This window comes from Pezoporus wallicus, unplaced genomic scaffold (assembly GCF_028554395.1).
Source record: "Pezoporus wallicus isolate ANWC-B61680 ecotype Strahan unplaced genomic scaffold, APGP_CSIRO_Pwel_v1 contig_8333, whole genome shotgun sequence".
NCBI lineage: Eukaryota > Metazoa > Chordata > Aves > Psittaciformes > Psittacidae > Pezoporus > Pezoporus wallicus.
The window spans coordinates 177,058-201,518 of record NW_026637037.1 but is presented as its reverse complement, the minus strand read 5'-3'; the positions used below and the strand labels follow the sequence as shown (position 1 = coordinate 201,518).

The 24,461-nt window shown below is 40.8% G+C and overlaps 1 protein-coding gene and 1 long non-coding RNA gene across 4 annotated transcripts in view; one reads left to right on the top strand and one right to left on the bottom strand.

Moving 5' to 3' along the window:
• The window catches only part of LOC130595734 (uncharacterized), an 87,726-nt gene extending 76,562 nt beyond the window's left edge, over positions 1-11,164 (bottom strand). For both annotated transcript variants that reach the window (XR_008971370.1, XR_008971369.1), the window contains exon 1: positions 11,044-11,164. This is a non-coding gene — a long non-coding RNA (uncharacterized LOC130595734). The remainder of the gene's footprint in view (positions 1-11,043) is intronic.
• Positions 11,165-11,771: 607 nt separating this feature from the next.
• PKN2 (protein kinase N2) overlaps positions 11,772-24,461 on the top strand; it is a 50,618-nt gene continuing 37,928 nt past the window's right edge. For both annotated transcript variants that reach the window (XM_057402719.1, XM_057402718.1), the window contains exon 1: positions 11,772-12,081. In XM_057402719.1, coding sequence (XP_057258702.1) covers positions 12,034-12,081 — 48 coding nt within the window. In that variant the 5' untranslated portion in view covers positions 11,772-12,033. The remainder of the gene's footprint in view (positions 12,082-24,461) is intronic.

The following is a 24,461-nucleotide window of genomic DNA, read 5'->3' as shown; positions in this document are numbered from 1 at the left end:
ACAACTGCCTAACACTGCCTAACAATTCCCACCAGGGAATACTGATCTAGGCTTGTAGCATAAACAAAAACTTGCCAATTGAATCTTGATGATAGATTAAAGTTGGGTACTTCTTAAAATGAGATGCAGATAAAATGAAGTAATCTATGGTTTGAAAATATTATGAAAACCCCTTCTTTCAAAATACAGGCCAATTGCCAAAGCAATCAGGGTAAGAACCTACCCCCCTCAAAATTACAATACCCATTAACTTGTTTCCAACTAGAAAAGATTAATTGGGCTCAGTTCCCAATGAAAAGTTTGTTCAGAAATACTAAAACCATGCAATTGTGTACATCACATGATTTTGCAACAGGATACATACCTGAATTAGCAACATTTATCAAATTTGTGTCATGTTAGTATAATAATTTCAAGTGATAAACTGGATGAAAGACACTACTTCAGACTGAAGCGTCCTTGTGACATGTATTCCAAAGTATAACCAGGGAACTATTCAAGCAGCAGTCTTTCTTTCCTCACTTTTGCAAACCCTTTAGTAGTCACTCACCTGCCTTGAACCTTGAAAGTTACCAGTTAAAAAAAAAGTTACTGATACCTCTCAGCTTCCAACAGAAGGAGGTACAAAGGCCAAGGCTTTTTGTTCAGTTTTCTGTCAGAACTGCTGTAGGTGCCAGTACCAGGGAAGGAACTCTACCACAGCAACACTGATAAAGATTACCTGCAGGAACTACACTTTCAGAAAGAATAACCCCAAACCCACCAGGCATTAGAAAAAGAAAGAGGTGGAGCACACCTAAATGGCTTTATTGCCTGAGAAAGCCTCAGCTATATAAGATGAAAAGCACCATTCCAATTCACAGCAATGTTAATTATTTGTTCATGCACTATTTTCAGGATGTGCTACCTTGTATTTCAAACACTCTAAGTTCAGCCAAAAGTGGAACAGCTGAGGTTAAAATGCATGCTGCAAGGAAACTTTAGTTAGCATGTAGGGAAGTTATGCAATTGTGATATTTAATGGGTATATTTCCCTGGGAAAGGAAGATAGGAACAGTGATCTGCAATTTTAAGTGACCAACCTAACTGGGGAGAGGAAGTCTGGAGAACTGCACTACCAGGTTTACATTCCATTATTCAAGCGAATAGTAACAACAGTCTTGGAATAAACTGCAACTTTTCTAGTCTTACAGGGCAGTTTCTTAATACAAAAGTATTCAGACATGGACTGAGAAGTGAGAACTAATCTACCAGGATATTGAATGTGTACAATTTTTATAAAGGAGATTAACCAAAAGTGAAAAATGAATTCCGGAAGTAAAAGACAGGGAGTCAGCAAGTCCAGCACATCAATTACATTCTCAAGAACAGCCATCTTTTTAATTTAATACTTAAATTTTATTTTTAAACCATTTTTGTACTTATTCTTGCTTTTCATTTTCAAATATTCTTGGTCTTCTCAGGACTTCAGCTACTGGCTGCATAGTTTGGAGCTCCATTCAGAAAGAAAACACCAACAGCGCTCAACCACCCTGAAAACAATTCACTATTCTATGATCTTTGATCTTTCATTCTTAAGTGCATCAGTTCCTTGCACAAGGGATCACAGCAGTGGGCAGAAGGAAATGTGCAAGCTCAGGAGCTCCCTTCTTCTTTGTGTCTTTTCAAGGTGTGCAAAGGAAAAAGGTATCAGAGATGTGCGAATTAAACTTTTCCTAGAACTCTGCCCTTTCTACTTTTCTCCCTGTTTTCATATGACTGAGAAACACGGTTGGTTTTGCCTTGATTGACATAAGAATTCCAACTGCTTTCAAAGTATGCTGACAGTAACAAATTATTCAGTTAATCCAATCTTATTATGAAAAGTACAGTATTGATGCCAGTTAAGGTTTGAATGAACCTGCAACAGAAATTTACCTCATGTCAGAACATGAGTTGCATCTCGGTATGCTGTACTCAGTACATGTTTCACTGTGTATTTTCGCTCTTTGCCAAAGACTCTTAGACTTCATCTTTATTGTATCAATCATTTATGCAATCCAGCTTCTTCATATTACCTCCCAGCCCCAAAGAGAACTTGAACCAAAGATATCGTGGCACTAAGACCAAGTTCTCAAAAGCAGTTCAGACGCATGGACACATGCGGCTTGCTTCCACTGAAGTAAACAGTTACAATCCTCAGAACTAACTGGAAGGAAAATCAAGGTTTGTAACTGGTCACATGTGGAGTTCCTTTGCAGACAATTTCCCATAGAAAAGAATAATTTAGTCTTAAATTTTGAAAAGGAATAATCATTTCTAAAGGATAATAATCACTAAAAGAAAAAAATTTTGTTTTAGCAGTTTGCCACTAGATGGAGCAATTTAATATTAAAAATTCCATTTATACAGACAATGCTCTCGATGTTTTAGATCTTTCACTAATACACCTTTCCCATTACCCAGTTTTGGGGGGTTTTAGGAATACTATGTCCTTGCAGATTTTTCAAGTAAAAAGATGCATGAGAGTAAACACAAATGTTCTCTATTTTACCTGTTTTAAAGCAGAGACTGGAAACAGTGTGAGGTAAACTGCAATTCTAATGCACTCCAGTTAAACTATTAATTTCATTTAACCATCAATCTACACCACAAAATCTTCAGAAAACTTAAGTACTAAGAAATATTAAGCAGTTGTCCACAGTATTATGCTCTCTATTCATCACAGACACCAGAACTTTCTGCCAGTTTATTCAGACTAGAAGCCTTAAATCTACCCTGAACTTCAGCCTAACTACTAGATATTTAGAATTCTTCTACATTTTAATATCAAACCTGAGAATTAAAGATTTTGTAGTAGTGCATGAGAAAAAGAGACTCAAAATTTACATCAGTTTAACCTAAGGTCTCTGTAGAACTATGGGGTCTGTGTCAGTACAAGACCAAACGTTGAACCTATGGCTGGCTATATTTCAAATGTTAACTTCAAGCAACAATTTACAGTTGTTGCTATCCAAAATACTTCCTGGTAACATCCCTCTGTACCTTCTAAAAGGGACATGTGTCTTTAAAAAACAAATAAAACAACAGTGTTGTTGCTGAATGCAGTTCTGAGGCACCAAGGGAAGTAAATCCTCAATGATTACATGGGTTTTACAATCCTTCTTAAACACCGGATTTGCTGGGAAAAAGGGAAGCAATAAGCAGAGTTAAGGATGGCCTGTGAATTGCAACCCTGAACTGACCTCAGCTTCGTTTTTTTCTTTTAAATTACTTCTCTTATACTTATGAAATATTCATGGTTTTAAAGTATTATTTGATAATCTGACTATTATGAAAACAAGTTATAATACACTGTCTACTGTATCTGAAGTCTGAATGCCTCATAAGACAGTACAGAATTTTATTATCCTGCCTACTATCGCACTTTTCTTATGTTAAATGAACTTCCACTTGTATAGCAGGTATTAATAACAACTGGATTTACTATTATATTTAGCTTCATGGAGAGAATACATGCTTTTAATGCCTAGATGTGGTGCTTTCTTCTAAGAATTGTTACTATTATCTATCATGATTAATTAAAAAAAATTAGGCTGCTTATGCAACTCTTGAGGTAGTTGTGCACCTCTGTCCTAAAAATTCAGCCATCATTCCAAAGATACTGAGGACATACAATTGATATGCCCCATTCACCTCCATCATAATTATGACCACAGTCAGCTGAGGTCCAGTTCTCTCCTACCTCAATCAAATAGTCTTTAAGGACACCGCAGCTCAAGACTGGCCTACTAGATGGACCTCAGTATGGAGAGGAAGAATATACGACAGAAGAAGGATAAACCTTATTATTATTTTTATTTTATCATTATTTTTATATATTATTATTTTTGTATTACTACATTTGGTTTTCATGCTTTGCTCCATCACTGCACTACTTCCAGTAAGGGGGGGTTGTATGAAATGTGTGGTGCGTGTAGGGAACAGACAGAAGAAAGCAAAGAACAAGTCAAGAGGGAAAGAATGAAAACACGCTGAATAAAACCTTCCATTAGCTTGAGACATTTCTAACACTTGTGTAAAAGCTGCCTTCATTAAAGCTAACATGTCAACACTGCAGCAAGTAAAAAGGTAAATGAATGTAAAGAAAATCCAGGTTATCACATTTCAAATACCAACCCAGTACACTTCAGCCCTCCCCTCCATTAACTCCACCTCTGTGTTTGCCTCTGGCTGACTGCTCCTTGACAGAGTAGACAGAGAAAACAGATTAAGGCTTCAAAACATTTTTCCACATGTTCTTCAGTAGCTTCTAGACTCATTTTTCTTACAAAGAAGAAACAAGCTTACTAGCTACAAACTACCTGCTAGGCAGCAAAGCAACCTGAAAGTGTTTTATATTTCTAATACAGCATTTCATTATGTGATTATAATAAATGGTTCAAATCAGAGGCCATACTGACAGCATGGGATTTCAGTGAATGCATTTCAAGATACTTTGAAGCTACTTAACCCGCATTGATTCAGCTTAGTCTTTTAGATATCAGGGGTTTGCCCTAAAACATAAAACCAGGCTAAACCACAAGATTGTTTACAATAAAACACATTACACTTAAAAAAATAAATCACTGGCATCTATGTATCTAAGCGAATTAGAGAAGCACAAGAATTTAACTGTTGTAGCTCTTTTGGATACATCATCATTTCACTTTTCAGTCAAAAGAGCCACTCCACGATTAACTCCCCAACTCATGTCCAGTACAGGAATCCCTCCTAAGCCTTTCTAAGTTGTGTGTATTTTCAGGCAACATGAGAAGGATGCAGATTTATTCACGCAAGAGAGATACTATTCTTACTTCCTCACTTGTGCTTAAACAACAGTTTATTAACTGAAATACACTGTAACAAGGCATCTCTGAACCACAGGGTTCAACAGCAGTAGGACATTAATCAAAGCGCTCTGAAGCTGCGCTAAATTACATGACAGCAAGTTTCTTTGCCACAGCATGAAAATAAAAGAATTGGGGGTGTGAGAAGACACGGAGTGAAGATAAGGAAGAGAGAAGGGGAAGCAGTAACCGTATTTGGTATCAGAACTAACATTCTTCGAATGTATATTTCTCTTGGTGCAGTTTGATTGTCAACTGTCATTTTCTCTGAAAATTGTTAAGCTCTCTTCTCTCCTGGGGATGTCAGTCCCAGCAGAGCAAGGAAAATGCAATTAGAGCTAGCTATAAACCTGCCTGGTAACTCTCTTCTTCTAAGTGTTCATTAGACAAAGATAGATCTGCCCTTTTAATTCAGAGACATTGCATACTAAGTACAAGTTAATAACTACTTAGGACTTCAACCCCTGACAGGGATACATATGTAGGCTACTGTCTCTGAGACAAGACATACAGAGAAAAAACAGCCATCAAGTTAACCATGACCAAAAATCATTATCATCTAAGACTGAGTGTCTGATGAAGTCTGTTTCAGGATTATCTGGCATGGCTGTTTATAATGTCCACTAACATATTAGAGTTAAACAAAACTTTAATGTAGGGACACTACATTACCATTGAACTGCAGCTGTACATGTTTTAATGCAAAGGACTTGCTGTTCCTGTCTGTCTTTGCTGTAGATTTCAAAACATCAAATTAAAATGGGTTGAGGACAACCAAAAGTTCACGAGTTACACACACCAACTTCCACAACACAGGGTGATACCAGTCTGTCAGTACCAGGATGCAGAGGAAAATGGATGCATCCTGCTACCTTTTGCACACCCTGCTGGGAACTGCTAGCAAATCTGCAGTCTGGTATCGCTGGCAGCAACAGACTTTCCAAAGACAGGTCAAATCCCACCTGAGGAGCATGCAAGAGACATCCCTGCAGCAGCCTTTCAAGCACACATCTCCTACTTAGCAAAGATTTCTCTGGGGATGTCCATGTCTGACTCATCCTTTGCAATGCATTTTCCATTCCTCCAAATGCACGCTAGGATTTCAGCTTTGCTGTGACTCTCAAACTCTTTGTTTTATATTTGCAAAGCCTTTTATAGGAATTTTTCCTAGAATCACAGAAGTTGCACACCTTAAAGCTGCACATGAAAATTCTTCCATTATCTCCAGAGCTCCAATTTGTTAATGTCTATTCCTAGCAACTTCAGGTCACAGCCACCTACACTTCTTCAGAAAGTCAGTATTCTTCATAACAGGATAACATATTTTGAATCACTCTTGAATGCATCTTGCCTTGTTTTTGTAATGAATTAAGGTTCTTTAGATTAGTCACCATCTGAAATCGTGAGCTAGCGACTGACAAAGCAATGAGACCAAGAACAACACGAAGTTATAGTTACTTTGCCTATACTCATCTACATTCTTAGAAAATAAGGCCCCGATGTTACCAATGCTGCACTAGCCCCTATTCACTTCAGTGCATTCAACGAAAGCACAAGAATCCATCTGTTCAGAGGACATTACAGAAACACCACGAAGCATGTTAAGCTTGATCCTATAATCAAGTCTAATTAGAATCACTGGCATTTAGCATAGGTGTAAAGATCCATCATGCTGATCCACTTGTAGGATCATAGCCTTAATGTAAAGCCATAAAGCATTTTGTTATTACTTCAAATAATCCAAGTTGATCTCCTTTAGAGAAATGAGGTCTGATCTTACAGCTGGTTCTGCACAGGTAGTGCACTTCCTCTCCACAGAATTTCACTGACATTAACTGGCATAAGGAATATTTTCCTTTGTAAGAGGAAGGAAAAGAAAAGGAGGCAGTAATAAGAATGAACCTCCTTCCCCTGTAACACTTTTCACACTGACAGCAAGTCTTCCAAAGGTCCAGAATTAATAAAAGAGATGGTAAGGTATGGCTTGTTGCACTCCACTAATAGCATCTCCCTACCTGGCTGGGTGATGATATATCCATACCTAGCCCTGAGTAGTAGTGTGCAAACACAGAAGAGAAATTCTAACTAGAAAGTGCATGGCAAACTAGCAAGGTTATGATTACATCACAGTAATCCACTCACAGTTGCAAGATAGCTGTGTAATTAAAACAGTAATAAGGGAATAGCTTAAGAATATGCAAAATTTGCAAGCACCATGAGAGCTAAAGAAACTTCCATATTCATTTTAGTTTTCTGTTGACATATCATCTCTTTGCTGGCAGTGGTACGTCAGTAAGAGCCTCAGAGAGCTCTCATGCTCTCTCTCAGGAGCCTTTTCTTACATGGAATTCTCTTTAAGAAATCTGAGTGAAAGGCAGAGCATTAACTTCTAACAAATACTATGGAAGAAGTAGTTTTCAAGAAAGGAACCAACATTCTCAAGCTAAACACGCTAAAATTTGAATTTTATTCCTCCTGTTCAGCATTTTCTTTATTCAACAGCAGAAAGTTGCTGCTCTAAGAAAATACTAATTGCTTTCTTATCTCAAAGTTTAACCTGATCTAGACACATTTCTTCCTAAATCTATTGCAAGACTTATTATTGGAAGCTTTTAAAACCAAAGCCTTCTCCTATTCCCACAGTGATTTGACAAACAAAACAGGAATATAAAAAGTACTGTTCTTCATTAATATACTATTTTTTAACAACTCCAAGCTGAAGCAAACAAAGACATATGCATTCTTTCATCTCCTTTTTCCTGTGCCTCATAGCTCCAGGATTTGATTAGGTTTCCAGGGGATCCAACCTAGAAGGACAACTGTGGAAATACAAGAGTAATGCTATGTCCAGAAGTCAGGCAGAACAGATTACTACATTATTAAAAATCTGCTTGTGTTCTTTCCTAAAAAACATTCCTTTGACTTTGTCTAAAGACTACATTGTCTTATTCCTAAGCAAAAGGACTTGAAGAAAACGCTATCCTAAAGTAGACTTGAACAGTGAATATTAGCATTCCCATGCTAGTGTGTGGTGTGTCTACCATGTAAGAGGTATCAAGATTACTGGTAAAATTAGATCTTTACCCCACCCCATCAAAATGGTCACTACCTCCTAGAGCTTGGTCTGTGCCTAGAAAGGCGGTGGGCTGGCCTAGTATTGCTGTGCCCACACTCACCTACCAGCACTGTGCATGTAGAATGCTAGCTGACTTCTTCCTTCCCAAGAGTGCCATTCATCCCCTCCCCAGGCACGTCTCTACAGTGCTGTCCTTCCAGAACACATCACTAATTTAAACATGTGAGATTAAACAGAAGCTTAAACAAAAACTTAATTTTCCCTGGTAGTGTCTTGCTGGTAAGCATAATAATTAATACCTATCTGATGTTCTTCACGTCCTTAATCCTCATTTCTATGTGCATCACCATGTGAAAGCAAGCTCTTCTTTAGATGGCACATAGGACTAGCTAGAGATATTCTAAAACACACCCTAGATTTTGCTTATATGATATTTTTCTAAGAGGTTGTGTACCATGCTCAAGGGTTCACAAGGGATGCTTTGCACCACCTCGAACACTGGAATTCTCAGCTTTTCCAGGTCTTTGGGACAAAGACCTTAATAACACAACCAGAAGAAAAGAACTAATTAAATAAATTAAAATTAGCAAATGGTAGTGATGTCCTTTCCATTCAGTTTAATTTTCTAGATAATTGAGTGCTGGGAATGAGCTAACAGAATAATGGCTGAAGAAATAGCACCCAGATATTTTAAGGCACGGGCTGAACTCAGGATTCCATATAATGCTAAATTCTTGGACTTACGTACTTAACTGCCTTCTATTTTGAGACTCACTTGGAATGTTCTTTCTTGCTCAGTAATTCACTGTCACAGTACTTAGACACAGAGCTACAGTAATCCAGCACTGTCTTGTGCTGGAGGAACAATGGTTAAGGAACAATTTCTCTTGAGGACGAATGGTTAAGTATCAGAGATTTAGCTAAGCTAATATTTTTCCAAAACAGTTCCTCTTTTGATTCCTGTACTCTTACACTTCTATCAAAGAATCTAGGACTTTGTCCTTCCAAGTTGTAGGAATACAAAAAAAGATTACAGGCCATGTCTTGACAGGGATAACAATACACTTTAGGCTAGGTTAAGCATGCACTAAAGTCAGCTGCCTGTTTTAGATAGAATCTCAAAGCTTCATTAACTTTGTTCAAGCACCCCCTCATGCAACTATGATTTTGGAGAGTGGGCACAATCTGTGTTTCTTTCTGACCCCATCTTGTAAAATATACATGCACACTGACTTCTCCTTTGCAATGGGAGCAAGGAGAGCAGATGAGCTGCAGGACTGGACCACATACACACTGACCAGTATATGAAGTCACAATAATCCAGTCATTTCTGATTACATATACATATATACACATATATATATATCCTTAAAAATCTGTTCTCAAAGGCAGTTCAAATGAATTTGAAGTACAGTTTGGCATCATTCTACCATGGTCAAAATGAGAAAATGTTGTATCAATGTGTCTCTTTGCCACTCCCCTTCTTCCACAATATGCTCCAAACCATGCCATACTCCACAAGTAAAGCCAATTCATGCCTTTTGACATGTGACTGCTAAACTAAGAGTACTTCATATATGTAACAGTAAGTCTGTGCTAGCCCAAATTTTACTAAATAATGTGAAACTCTGACTATGGGAAAAATTGAGGCAGGAAGTCTGGTGAAAAATAACCAGGATTTCCTCCCACAGCCTTCTTCAAAACTGAGTCACATTAATTATTCCAGAAATTCTTCCTTATAACAAAGATATGACTTATGTATATTTTGGCTCTTGATCCCATAAAGATGATGCCCAGACTCAGAAAAGTGACCTGAATGACCTCCCACATAACCTTCCTCAGGTAGCTTAAAATCACACTGTCACTCAAGAACCCAAACTGCTTTTGAGGAATTTATATTCACCACAGAAGTTATACGCTTCAAATCTTTTATGCAACTGCTGAGCCAGTTTCAGTACAATTTAACACAATTGACAATTTAGCCTCAGATGTTTTATCTTCCTTTGTGACAGCTACGATATGGTTCCTGTCATGTACTAATGCAGCAATGAACAGTAATTAAGATCTTACATGAGAACTCTGTTAACCCCAGATTTATGAACTTTCAATACTCTCTATAAAAGAGTGGCTGTTGGACAACTGGCAGGTAAAGTCTTTCTCTTCTCAACTTTACCCTTTTCCTCCCAGCCTGTAATTGTCTGGCCACACAGATCAGAAATAGAGCCATTGGCTTCAACTGGACTAAGTCTACATGTAGATTTGTGTATGTGCAGGACTACGAACTACATCAACACAGCTACTCAGGCATGAATCACTGAAAAAGACCAATTTCTGTGAAGATGTGCATCACTGCTGTAATATTATCTCAGTATTTCTCTTACGCGAAGTTAACTGTGCGCATATGTTCACAAGATTCTTTTATACTGCATGATAGCACTTCAGACTGTCTGGTTTGTTTGGTGTTCAACAGTGGAAGTGTAAGAACACTTAAATACTTCAGATTTACTAGGAATAGTAGTGGTAATTTAACATCTACTTCTCTTATTCCCTTTTTATCAATAAATAAGTAACCCCCAACCCTTCAAAACTAAAAGTGCAGTTCTAGAACATTCTACTGTCAGCCTGTAGCCATACAGACAAGTGCAAGCATAAACAGAACAAATGCCGATACCTACATGAAAATTGATCTATCAAAAATGCCTCATCTTCCACGACTTTGATACGAACTGCACAGATTAAAACCAGGAGTTTTAATTGCTTCCAGACAGCACTTTGCACTAGTTCAATTAGCCTAATGTAACATCCACTATTAAGGTAGAATGAGAATGTGCATGGGTATAGACGAACCAACAGACAGTATTGTCTTATGGGCAGGTGACAATGAACAAGGGACACAAGCAGGAAACAGAATAAATGCCAGTGTCACATGCTGCCAAGAAGGAAGAGAAACCACTTCCTCCCAGACACTCAAACCGAAGCTCTCAGAAGCTTATTCCTCTTTGGACTAACTGAACAGTGTCACTTCCCAAAACCCCCTCACTAAGCACCCCAAGGACACCCTTTGAACTCATACCAACGGCATTAACAGCCCCCACTCACCACAACCTCCTAGGCCACCGCTCCAGGTCCCCGTGGCAGCAGATGGCTGCCCTCTCTCCAGGCGCTTGGGGTAAGCATGACCTCTCTCTGCTTCCTGAGCTAGCTGCTTTGGCTACAAACCGGCCACCGTAGGCCTGGCGGGCCCGAGCCCTGGCGATCCTTCAACACCGGGGAAGCGGCACACACCTCCTTCCCCCGCCACCACCTAGAGGGAACTACGACGGCGAAGGGCCGAAGGATCTGAGGGGCCTAAGGGAGCCGAGTGGGCTCTGAAGGCGATGGGGAACCTGAAGAGACTGAGAGAGGAGGAGAAAGCTCTGAGGGGACCTGAAGGGGTTCTGAGCGGCCTGAGGGGACCGACGGGGTTCTGAGGATACCGAAGCGGGCCTGAGGGAAACAAGGGAGCCGAGGGAGCTCTGAGGGGACCAAGGAGGTTCTGAGGGGGGCGAGGAAGGACCTGGAGGGACCGAGATGGGCCTGAGGAGGCGCTGTGGAAACCGAGAGGGAGGTAAGGGGGCGCTGAGGTGCTCGCGCCGCCACTGCTTTCCCGCCCTAAGGCGCCTCGCGCCGCTGATGCCCGCGGTGGGGTACGGGCCGCCGCCCCACCCACATACGCCCCGCGTCACGTGCTCTGGGAGCCGCAAAGCAGCGACGCTGTTTTTGCGACAGGGTGACAGCCAAATGGTGCGACATCCGCGGCGGCCTGAGGAGGAGCAGCAAGAGCAGCCGCCGCCAAGCGCTGCCGGGTAGCCGAGCGCCGCGCCTGGGCGGGGGAGCGCACCGCGGCCCGGCGGGCACCGCTCCGCACCCCGCCCGGAGCGACCCCCATGAGAGCAGGGGGACCTGCCCCCTGCCTGCCCGAGCACGGAGCGCTCCCCCCGCCCCTCATGCGCCCTTAGTCCCGGCCCTGGGCCCGCCTCCCTCGCTCCCCTCCCCGCCGGCGGCGGCGGCAGCGGCAGTGTCCAGGTGCGGACTTCAAACCCCAGCGCAATGGCGTCTAACGCGGCCGAGAGGGAGATCCTGTTCACCGAGCTACAGGTAAGCGGCGGCGGCCTCGTCCCTCCGGGCGCCGCCCCGTTCCTCGCGGGGAAGGATGGAGCCGCTGCCGCGCTCCGCCGCCCCCTGCCCGCCGCTCGGCGCCCGGCCGGGCCGGGGAGGAGGCGACGGCCAAAGACTGTGCCCACCTCAGGCCTTTTCCCGCTGCTCTACCCTTGGGAGTGGAGGCGCCGCCGCCCGGTCACGGCCCCACCCCGCTGCCGGCCGCGACCCGCTTTTGTCTGCTGTCGGCTCCCTCCTTCCCCCGCAGAGCCGCCGCGTCCCTCCGGTGGGGCCTGCCCCGGGCCGCGCCCCCCGCCGCTGCCCGCTCCCTCGGCGCGGCGAGGCCGCTGCGGTGGCTGGGGTTCTCCCCGCCGCCCCGGGCACGGCGCTCGGCGGGGTCAAGGCAGGGAGCTTCCCCCGGGTACAGTGCACCGCGCAGGACCGGGAGCAGTTTCCTTTATGTAGGCCTTGAACCGGGAGCCCGTGCAGGGGAGAAAATGGTGCGGGCAGCGTTATTTGTACACGGCAAGTGTTTTTGTCACCTCAAAACCCACCCCAAACAGCCCCCAACGCTGTAAAAGGTGCTGAAGACTCAAGGGTCGGTTGTTACCATCGCTGTAATTTGAGTAGTTCGGGTTGCCTGTGGAACTGTTACTTTTCTGCTTGTCAGCTGCAGGGTTAGATGCAATTCGGGAGCTTCGCTTTTGTGCTCTTATCTGTAAATGTCAGCTCAACCTGCTGGCTCTTCCGCTTCCTTGTCCAGAAGAAAGCGTGCCTTTTTCCCTTCTCTTTATAAATATACCCCGCTAAATCTATGCGAGTTGTTATGGTTAACCAGGCAAAGAATGCGTCCCTGAATTTATTAGTTGGACAATTAGCCAAAGTAAGGAGTCCATAAATGGAAAGCCTCGAGTTTAATGCTCGAATAGAAATTAGAAAGGCATGCATTAAAAAGCAGAAATTCCCTTTCCTAAATTCTTCTGTCATGTTAAACATTAGCAATGCACTCACTTAAGTAACAAAGAAGAAGGCACCACAGAGGTGTAGTAGTCTGCTTACTATTGTGGCACATGAGATGGCTGAAGGCTAAGAATCCATCTAAAATGCTGAACTTTAATCAGTGGCTCAGAAGTGTCTAGGAAGAATCGCTATGTTAATACAAACTTGATACAATGATATATAAGCTGGTAAACCTGTTTGAAGTGGTGAGCTGCGTGAATAAGTACCTATGGTGGTGTCACAGGTGAGCTAAATAGAAGCAGAATTTCTGTAGAAGTACTAAGAGTGGGATTTGGATCAATTTAAACAGAAATGAATGGGGATTATGTTTAAAGGGAAACAAATGTGGTTTGTTTTTTTTTTTTGCTTGGGGGGGGGCTGTTTTGTTGTTGGGGGTGGGGAGGGTTGTTTGGTTTGTATTATTTCCTGTATTGATATGTATTGATACAATTGTGCAAGACAGAAAGGTGGCAATGTTAAGGTGGAAATCACATTGGGGTTTAAGTTTTGTGAATTGCTAACTTTTGGGTATATTCAAGAGGAACTTCCCCATCAGGAAGAGCCACTGTGAAGCCGGTGTTTTGTTTGCAGCGGCACATATTAGATGTGGAGTGCGAAGGCATCAGTATTATTTCTCTTGTGAATTCTTCAAAGCAAATTGTTCTCCATATACCTGTGCATAAAAGCTAGTTCAGTGGCATGTTCCCAAGTAAAGAGGACTACAGTGAAGCGTAAGATGTGCCGTTTCACTCGTGTTGCTTCAGGAGAAAACTTCCTCAATCTAAAGAACTGTGACCTAAAAAGTGCTTACATGTAAAATGGGCTTTTACTTGCATAGTGCAGTCTTGCACCGGAAGATGAGGAAGTTGTCGAATGCATGACTACAGTGAAGGGTGCAAGTGTCACATCCTTGGGTTGCTCTAGATCATGAAGGATGTGTGGTTTGGGTGGTTTGTTCATTCTCAGGAAAGCCTGCTGAAAACAAGCTAAACCCAGCGTGTATCCCAAGCTTGATCCTGATGTGGAATCTAAAGTGAGTATCAGTTGGTGACCAATACAACACATTGTTTATTGATATGTTCTCCTTATGATAGCCCTGTGTACTCCAGCGTGCTGTTAAGTAGGTAACTTAGCTTTGGAGGAAGTAAGTCAAAGTGGGTCAGTTATCAGGTATCCATTGGACTCTCCTGATACAAAGCTTAGCAAACTTTAACTACAACAGGGTGTAAAAGGGGGAAATAACCAACTGTTAAGAAGAAACTAGTAGATGTCATGTGGTGTTAGTACTCATCCAAAGTGTACTGGCTTTAATTAAACAGGCCTTAAATAGGCCTTAGATACCACTTCTCACAGACAGAGTTCTATATGTTTAAAGAAGTGACAGAGATGTTACTTAAAACCCTCTGCTAGGAAATACCCACTGAGCATTTCTGTTCTGCTTTTCTACAAACCATTTCATCGATTCTTCTGTATCTTGAACCATTTCACAGCCAGTTAATAGGATGTGAAAAGTATATCTTGCTCTTAAGCAAGTTCTTGTGTATGTTCGTTCAAAGTGAAAACCGCAGCACTTACTCTTTAGTAGTTAGCAAATGCACAGTATGAAATAAACCTGGCAGCAATCAAATCCTCTTGTTAATTTGTTCTGTTTAGCAGCTTCACCAGAAATATACCTGGTTACCAACAATTGAAAGATTACTTTACCTTTTTACTTCCTTTTATCTCTAGTACAGGTCCTTTTGTAGAGGGGGAAGGAGCTTGGGTAAGAACCAGTATTGCTGATGATGCCTTCCCTTCCAAGATTCTGTTATCCTTATCTGGGTTTGCATCCCTTTAGAACTTGGTCTAGCAGGTAAACCATGCTTACTTTAGGTTAGATGCACAACTTTTAACTCTTTGCTTCCTGGTGGAAGGGGTGATTGTTTCCTCATAAAATTAAACTTAACTTGGGATGCTTTAGGCTGTTAAACAGGGCATCCATGAACTAAAATATTTCAAATTTTAGATTATAAAGGCTTTTTTTAAATCAGTATTTAAAAATAAATGTTTTATGAGCTCGTGGGTATTTCCAAAGATGTGTGCTTCCTTGGCAGTGATCATAGATGTCAGCATAGTAAGGTGGTATGGCTCGGGTAATAGAGTTATTACTTAGAGCATTTAAATGCAGCTACTGTGTATGCAAAGTGATTGCACTTCCGAACTTCTAAATGTCCTCTACCACTTCTTCTCTAGGCAGTAATGGCAATGTATTAAACTTCAGACTTTTCATGCAAATGTTATGGGATTTAAGAAGACTTTTGGTTCACTCAAAACTGTGCTTTAAAACCAATACCTGTTTAATGGCAGCAAAACCCAACACATTACTTGGTTCTGTTTGTTCAAATGAAATTGGTCAAGTTAGAGAACTTGAGCTGTGCCCTAAAGTAAATAAGCAGGTAACAGACCCTCATTTGCTTCAAGTGGAGATGTTAAAGGTCTACTTCTGTATTAGTCGGAATAAAGGGGTTATTTTAGTGGCTGTTTTGTTTTAGTGCAAGTATTGTGTTGCATAATGCATGCCTATTTGTGTAATTTGCTAAAATGCTGTATTTGGGAGCCTGAAGTATGAATTTCAAGACAGAATCATGTTTAAAGGCCATTCGTGACTTTGTTCCCTTTAAAAGTAGCGATGAAACAGTACCACAGCTGAAATGCATGTAAATTATGCTTACACAGTGGCACATCCGGTAGAGTTCTTAGTTTGTGTTTTTCCATTTCATTAAATGAGTCTGATTGAGAAATACTCAGTATTTCGTTAGTTTGCATGGTATAAATCGGGACAGTTGAGTTTTCGGCTACACAACTATGTTTTGTATATAAAATTAGGCAATTGTACCTGGGTTAAACTACTAGGTGGGCCTCTGAAGACCTGCATTTCGTTCCTGGCAGCTCTGCTTTCAGTAGGTGACATTAGGCGGATGACTTTGCTAACTCATGTCTCAGTTTCCTCATCTTTAGAATAGAGGTAATGATGCTTGCTTTTTTTAGAGATAAAAAGTACTGGATATTTATTATTAGCTGTTGCCAAGTGCCTAAGGACACCTTAAAAAGGTACAAGTGACCTAATTAATCTGTTTTGAACCGACACTGTAATTAGGCTGAATACTCCAAAGTAAGACTGCCTTCCAGTACTGTTCAGCTAGGACAGATTAGCCTCAGATTGTTTGGAGTTCCTCTTGTTTCTTCAGCACAAGGAAATGTCCCATTCAAGTGAATACATCCTGAGCTGGTTTACTGCTTGTGGTGTGTTTGGGACTTGTCAGGTCCCTACAAATGCTTTCAGAACTGGTGGATTTAGGGTAGTACTTCAGGTTTTTCTTCCTTTTGTGGATATATATTCCCCTTTAAACAGGGCGCGGTTCAGAACTTGTGTTAGTAAAATATACGTCCTGTTCTCAGTGGAACATCAACAGTCCTTAAAATACTTTTAGGTAGGGTGCGGGGTTTGGTTTTGGTTTGGTTTGGGTTTTTTTTCTGTCTTCCTAATTCTGTCAGTCTGCCTGTTAACATAGAAACTTATACCATATAGACTTGGATACATTGGAATTCATCAGAGCAGATGCCTTTCTAAGACCCAGATCTGTTATTTTAACTTGAGATAAATTATTAGTGATGGCAAGTAGAAAAGTGTATTTAGTTACTGCCTGTGTAATAGTTCTGCTGGAACAGTTTTATACATTGTGGATGCTCATTCATTACAATGTAACCTAAAATCTGTGGTAGAGTAACTAGATAAACATGTCCTTTACATTGGGAAATGGCGGTTTAAGAGCTTAATGATGGGATTAAGACTTTGTCAATGTCTCAGTGCTTTGCTGAGCTCCAGACATTATGTGGCCTCTACTTGGATTTAGAGTAACAAAGCCTTATGGTGTGTTAGATGCAGTATGAGGGGCTTGTGGTGCTTTCTGGTTTTGCTTTCTGTAGGAATCACTGGTACAGCTGGTACAATTTGGTTTATGGTAGGCTGTTTAGTTGGGCTTGTTTCCCCTGTGTGGATCCTGTAGGTGAATGGGCTCAGGAACAGACTGATCTCTCATGAGGCGCTGCTCTGTAGCAAGGCATTTGTATAATACTTCGATACTTTAATTATTAATGCTTAGACTGCAGTTCCTAACACAAGCAAAATAGCTTCTTTGCTAGCGTTGGGGATGGTGAAATGAGATTTATGTTGTAGAACTGTAGCATCCAATCCATAACTTCTGTTCCTTAGAGATACCGTTCTGGAGTACTGCATTGAAACAAACTGGTAGTGCCATTAAAATGTTCTGAGCCTGTCCTTACAGTAACATTATGTCTGATCAGTGTGGTTATTCAAACTGCAGCAGGATAATTATGTCCCAGTGGCAAGTCTGCACCATTTCTGTTACTGCCATTTTGCTGTTGCTGGTTATTTAGCGTTTGACAGCTCACCAGTGAATTGAGCTGCTTGCATGACAGTCTGGGCATACATCCTGTGTAGCAAAGTTCTGTTCCGTGGGTTTTCTCATGGTGCTTTGTGGGGTGCTTTCTGGAATCCAGGAATTTAGTGACTGTGTGTCAAACTAACACAGTTTTTGTGACATCCATCAGCTTTGCCAGTGTAACTTCTGGCAGCCAGAAAGGAGGATATGGTTGGGTTCTGTGATGAACTCATATGGACAGGATAGTCATGTGCAGTTGCAGGCTTATGTTGAGCTAAATGGACCAGCTCTGATGGGAATTCTGCTGTTGTACTTTGGGTAATGGAAGAGGCTGAAATTGAGCTATTCAGGCTGATGCATTTAACTTCACTAATAGGGTGAGCTGGAAGAATTCATGTGATCAGTTAGTGTGGCTCTGTTGTGAGGCCACCAACTGTGGGTAGTGGTGATCTGATTGTTGTTTAAGGGTTTGCTGCACCTGCTAGTTTGCTTGATATTTGATATAAGTGCAGTTTGCTATACTATGTATAAATGCAGTTTGCTATACTGTGTATCGGCATTATGCACGCTTTGGTTGTAGGTCTTGTTTGCTGGAATATGATGTACAGAGCACTAGATGCACAGTGATGGTAAAACTGTGCTCTCATCAGTGTAGTTTGTCACTTGGACTGGGCAACCAGGGAAGAAAGGGGAAAATTGCACAGGTGTATTTTGTTAGGACAACTGCATCTATCCTGAAGACCTGTGTTATTTTATTATAGGTATACAGATAGCTGTTAGGTACCAAATAAGAAGTGATCGACTGGGAAGGGCTGGGCTCTCAAAGTTTAATGTATGTGGATTTTTCCTTTTCTGTGCTATAAAGGAAGGTTGACATGTGGCAGGACCCAGGGAGGATTTTCTCTGGCCCATTATGCAGATCAGGAAAACTGGGCTATGCTGGTAAAAACCTCAGCGTGGACCAGACTAAATTAGTTAGCTTTTGCTGCCTTCAATTCCAGTGGATTTCTGTAAGCCTTATTTTTTCTGGAGATCTAATATGTTTTAAATGACAGAGAATTTCTGACTTGGTCTTTAAGTACAGATCAGAGAGCTCGAATCAAAAGCCTGTGATATATATTTTGTGGCTGTAGTGTTGTGTGTGGTAGTGCAGTGCTGAAGCAAGCTGGTTTTTCTACTGAGCTTTTCCTAACATTTGCTATCTTGCAACACAGTAGCAGGGCACAGAGATGTGAAGACCCTGTTAATGTGAAAATGAAAGTGGCAGAACTGGTGCTATTACTTCTGAGAAGAGCCAGGGGGACAGCTTTCCACTAATCCTCCACAATTGTTATTAGTGTCAGGGAATACAATAGGCAGCAGATCTACAGCCAGGAGAAGGCATAATTAAATCTGCAGTACCAAGGTGCTAATAGATTGTGTCAAAGTCCTGAGGTAAATCACAAGAATAAAGCAAGCTTCTGTTAGTGTGGTAGAAGCGCTTGTGAGCAGATCATGGCAGAGAGGAACCCTGTGGATTACTACAACACTAGTAGCTGTGAATTAGTGCTGAGCCTTAAACACAGAGGATATTGCTCAAGCCTTGGAATGGAACAGGTGATATACCTCTTGTTAGCTCGTGAAAGTCAATACTCCAAGCACTGAAAGCTCACTGTCGCGTACAATTCTTTATGAAATCAAAAATCAGATACATGTCCATAAATCTTGTAAATGCACATGTAACACCCTGCTGTGTACTCACCTTTGCTAGACTATTGAAAGGTTATAGAAAAGGACTAAGAGCTAATAGTGTAATTGTTATTGAAGGGATTTAGAAATAGTGCTTGCAAATAATTGTGCCCAGCTGTACTGAAATTGGTTTTCTATCTATGTATACAATTTTGTATTTTTTCCTATAAAGACTTTGTGTTACTTTTGAGGAGAAATTGAGAGTTTTTGATTAAAAAAGGCACCCAAAAAGCATAGTATTTTTTCTGTTTGAAGTCCCAAACACAAACTGACTAATTCAACAGGAAATAATGATATGGTTTAGTCTGTCACTGATGCTATAGCTTGCTTATGACCTTAGGAACTGTAACATCCGTGTGTTTGAAAACTGACAAAAGGTACATTCAGTTTGGGGGTTTGGTGCAGATCAGTAAGACTCAAGGCAGGTCTGTGACAGAAGTGTTAGGATGGAAGAATTCTCGTTGGCTCATTGACCTCACTGTGTTCTGAAACTGGAAGCTTTGCCCTACTGAGTTGGGGCTGTTGTTCAAAGGAAGTGTCAGACTTTGTCAGCTGGTACTGCTGTTGAAAACAAGCATGTGCTGTGTTTGTTGCTTTACACTTGCACAGACAGCTCTATGGTGAGCAGGTTTTGTTTTGGTGCTGTTTTCCCCCACCATAAATTAGCTTTCAGCCAGATCAGGCTCGCATCCAGTTTGCTGTGTGGCTGTATAAAGGTATGTGCTGGCCTATATCAGTGAATGGTCTAGGGCAGGAACAAGCTGTTGGGGGAGAACAGGACTGCTGGTTCTTTAGGTGCTTTTTTTCCCCTGCAATGCATTTATGCAGTAAAATGTTTATCTGATTACAGGCTGAGATTTACTCTCATCTATGTGACTTTGAGCTAGGGGCTATGAAAAGAGTCCAGTTCTGCTGCAGATGAACATACAGATAATGAACAAACTGTGAACTATCTATGGTAATTCTTTTCTTCAAGCAAAGGTCTCTCAATATGCACGTGACACTAAAAATCTGTTTGTCTGGAAAAGCATAGAAAATAGGATTGTTTTAGACATTCATGGATCGAAGATGTAACTTCATTTAGCTTCGTGTTGAAGGCTGACAGCAGTGTTGAGGCTTTGTAGCAGCATGTTAGGTGAATGGAGGGATGTATCACAGCTTTATTTGCTAGCTTTCTGAGGCTGCTGCTGAACCTTTTACACACTCGAGGCAAGGAGGAGTTCTGAAAAATCTGAAGTCTTTCAGTTGAAAAGGCTTTGAAACAGATGGGATAGAATTTTGGAGTGAAGACAACTTACTGTGCAAATAATACTGTCCATAAAGGTAATAAAGAGCATGAGGTATTACTTTGGTATGAATACACCTTCAGTTATTGAACAGTTTGGTAACTGTGAGCCATTTGAACACTTGTTAGGAAAAAACCCAATCAATGACCAGTGGAATGTCTGCAATAATGAATACCTCTGAATGTTCATACGAGCATCAGTTTGAGCATCACTTAGAGGACTTTGAACTACTGTGTACAAGACCAATGCTGTGCTTTGGAGGTCCAGCCAAACTAGGGCTAGAGGCTGAAAATAGGGTGCAGAAATAACAAATTTGAGGTAAAGAAGTGCTTAAATGTTTTCAAAGTGGTGATGAATTCTTTTTCAAAGTTATCCATTCTTTCTTCTTGTGCACATTGACAAACTCTGTGTGTTCTCTTCATAACTTGCTTATGCCATTAGAATCTGTGACTTTATACTTTGTGCTGTAGAGGTGAAGGGTTATTTTTAGAACAAACATTGAGAGTGTTCTTTGTGATTCTGGATGTTCCAAAGCTCTCTACTAACAACTGGCTTATTTGTGTAATGTCAGCAAGGAACTTTATGCCAGTCCTTAGATAAATGGAAAATGCTTGCTTAGCTCTGTCTTTCTGCCTACCTTTCTTACTTCTCTGCTGCAGGAAGAGAAACATAACCCATTTTATGACTTACTCTGTTTTACATCACTTAGGTTATAGATAGAAGATTGAAATTGCTCTTTCATCACTGTGATCCATATTATCATTTGGATTTTTAAGTAACATAAACCTCCAAAACTAGTGTTGAGAATTCAGGAGGAATGCAAATTGACTGCGTGCCTTGTTGCTTTTTACAAGCCTAATATGTAAAACCATTCGCTGCTTTTCCACTTCATGTGTTTGTTTATATGAGAAGATTTTGCAAAACAATGGGGTGGAATGTGCTTTAAGAGGATGTTCCCTTTACAGACAGACCTGCATATGGCATGACAAGATTATTTCTTCCCTAAGTCTCAATTCACGCGGGCTAAAATTATAAGCCAAATGATGACTAAGAAGTGACAGCTTTTCTTCAAACTGCAAGACAAAAAGGATGTTAGGAACCTCTGAAGTTGTAAGGAGGCGTGCTGCTGACAACCTGTCTGGAGCACATGGAGAACAACGTAGGTATAATGGGGAAACAGAATACGGGAAACAAGCCCTAACAAAAGATTATGGAAGACGGAATCAAAGACTTGTGTTGAAAAGTACCCAAAAAAAGCATACTACAGATCTCCAGAGCTTTTCAACCCAGCAAGGCCTTTCTGTAGGACATGTTCTAAACTTAGTGGCAGCAGTAGAAAAGTAAAAGTACTGTAAATCGTACATGCCTGACTACTAGTGTAGCATTCTTGAACTGCTGCCCATTTAGGACTCGGCAATCTCCTTTAATGGAAGCATGTTTTCCTCAATATTTGAGTTTGTTTGTTGCTTATTTATAAGCTCATATAAAGCTGATGTTTTAGGCAGAGAATGGCTGAATGTTAGAAGCTGTCATTTGCACATTATAATACCTGCATAATTGGAGATCCTCAGGAAGATTGTTTAAATCTTGTTCTCAAAACTTAACCCATTATTGAATGCTATTTTCTTCAAGCTGGGGATTTGTGGGCTGGGTCTCTCCTCTCCTGAAAAGATGCTGTTAAATTTAAACCAGAAGAACTTTAACATTAGAACAAACTGGTTTATTTCAGAGGGCTTTTTTAGTTGTTATTCTCTACGTCTTTATTCATGCCAGTTAGCCTGAGTCAAATTAACTGTTCATCTGTTGGGGGAAGACTCTAACCACTTTTAACTCTTCATCCTTATCAGGTCAGTTCAAATGAGATTCCTCATCACATAATCCACTTCACAAATAATATCTAAATCTGACTTCCTTCCTTTTCATTTTGTGTGTGCTTTTTTCAAATGAAGTTAGTTATCTATGGAAAGCACATGGCATTCAGCAGCAGCTCATTATTGTTTGGGGGGTCAAACTCCTCATTTGAATTCTGCTTTTTGTTGTACTGCAAAATGCAGAAGTAATGTATTGATTGCTAATGTAAATTCTTTCAGAATTAGTCTTCACCTGTATTAGGAATCTGCATAAGTGTGTATTAGAAAGTTTTAATTAAAGTAATTTTAACAGATTAGAAACAAAGAAATCCTCCTAAGTTCTAGGTGCAGGAGGAAAAAGCACTGGTCTGCTCCAGAGATCCAGTGTCATCTTCTGTTCTTCAGGCTAGCAGCCAGCCAGCACCAGTACTGAAGTCCTCTTTCCTGAAGTATTTCCTTTGGATGGGAGTAACTTGGTGGCACTGTCAGAGCAGCGGCTGCCCTGCATGTGGGAATTGGTTTCTTTTGACACTGGTTTGATTCTTGCAGCAGGTGACCTTGGGTATGAAAGCAAGCCAAGGGAGATGCAAGTTCTGCAAGTGGTCCCCCATGTTTGTAACTCTTTCCTTTCCATAATAGACAACACTTTGGTTTTTATGGACTCAAAAGTAACATCTCCTTTCTTTAGCATTTGTCTGCCTTCCCATCTGTTGCATGTACTCAATTTGCTGTCAATTGAAGGTTTATACAGTACTTCAAGTAAACAGATATGCAAAACTTCAACTACAGGCATCCATGTTCTGAATTTATTCACATACACTTTCTAAGCTATGCAGTTGAATTCTTTTCTTCTCAATCTCCATCTAGCATGCAGTATTTTCTGCAGATTTCCTTCACTGATTTTGGTCTCGCGCTTTCTATGTTCTCAGATGGCTCTAATTACTTTTATGACTTTTTCCACTGTTATAATGTCTGCTGTCCTGAAGTTTTTAAGTGATTCTTTATCGCAGTGAATATATGTGAAGCTTAGTTACCTAGTCAAGTACATCCACTGGGAGTTCCTGCAAATCTGAGCTGCAGCAGCAGTGAGCGTTTTGGTGGCATATACTGGGAATGATCAGAGTTGCCACTTCCTTAGGGTTAGCAAAAGGCGAAGGGAAGGGCTGGCTGTGGTTCTGGCATCTTCAGCAAATGGAGAGAACCTGTGTCTAAGCAAAAACATTGGCTGTACCCCTGCATGTTTATATTAATGCCAGTTTATTGCATTCTGGCTAGGTAAAACAGCAGGAAGGATGTGAAATAGAAACCAGTAAAGGTCAGTAATGGTACAGTTGAGGGGATGCTGGCCTGAGCTAAATATAGGAACTTATTTTGGAATATGGTGTGGACAGATTGGAGACTGTACTTTATTCTTGTGTAGTTTAATTTCTTTTTGTATTATAGAAACTGCTTTTTATTTCTCTCCTGTAACTCTGTGATGCTTGAGAGAGCCTCAAGACACACATGCACACCCTTTCAAATGCAGCTAGGAAGTAGCCTTGACCTCCTAAAATTTAAGTATCCATAAGATTATGCTGGTCTCTCTGATGAAATACAAGCAGGATTTTTCAGTCAAAACTTACTTTGTAGATTTTTATCTCCTAAAGATGACATGCTTTAGATTAGATCGCTCATTATAGAGGAATACATAGTAGATACTCTTGGGAATGCAACAGGTTAAACTTCAACCATAAATAGCTTCTGACTGCAATAATTTCTTTCTTTAGCTTGAAGGACTTCTTCATGAAGGTTTTGCTGAATGTCAAATCTAGAGTATTTTGTAGCTCTTGGGTATTAATAAAGCAGAATATTGTACTTGGGTTTAGCATCATTTTGACACTGTGGTTTCAATAACCAACTAAAGGTGTTTCTCGGGCTGCTAGGTAACTAAAATGCTTCTGAAAATGGAATGAAGGGGAAAACTTTTAACCTTGAAGAAGAGTTGTGTGCATATCAAAATCCATGACACTGGAATATCTGCAACAAATATTCTAGAATGGTGGATTTTTTTAATTGTGTGTGTGAAAACTACTGTG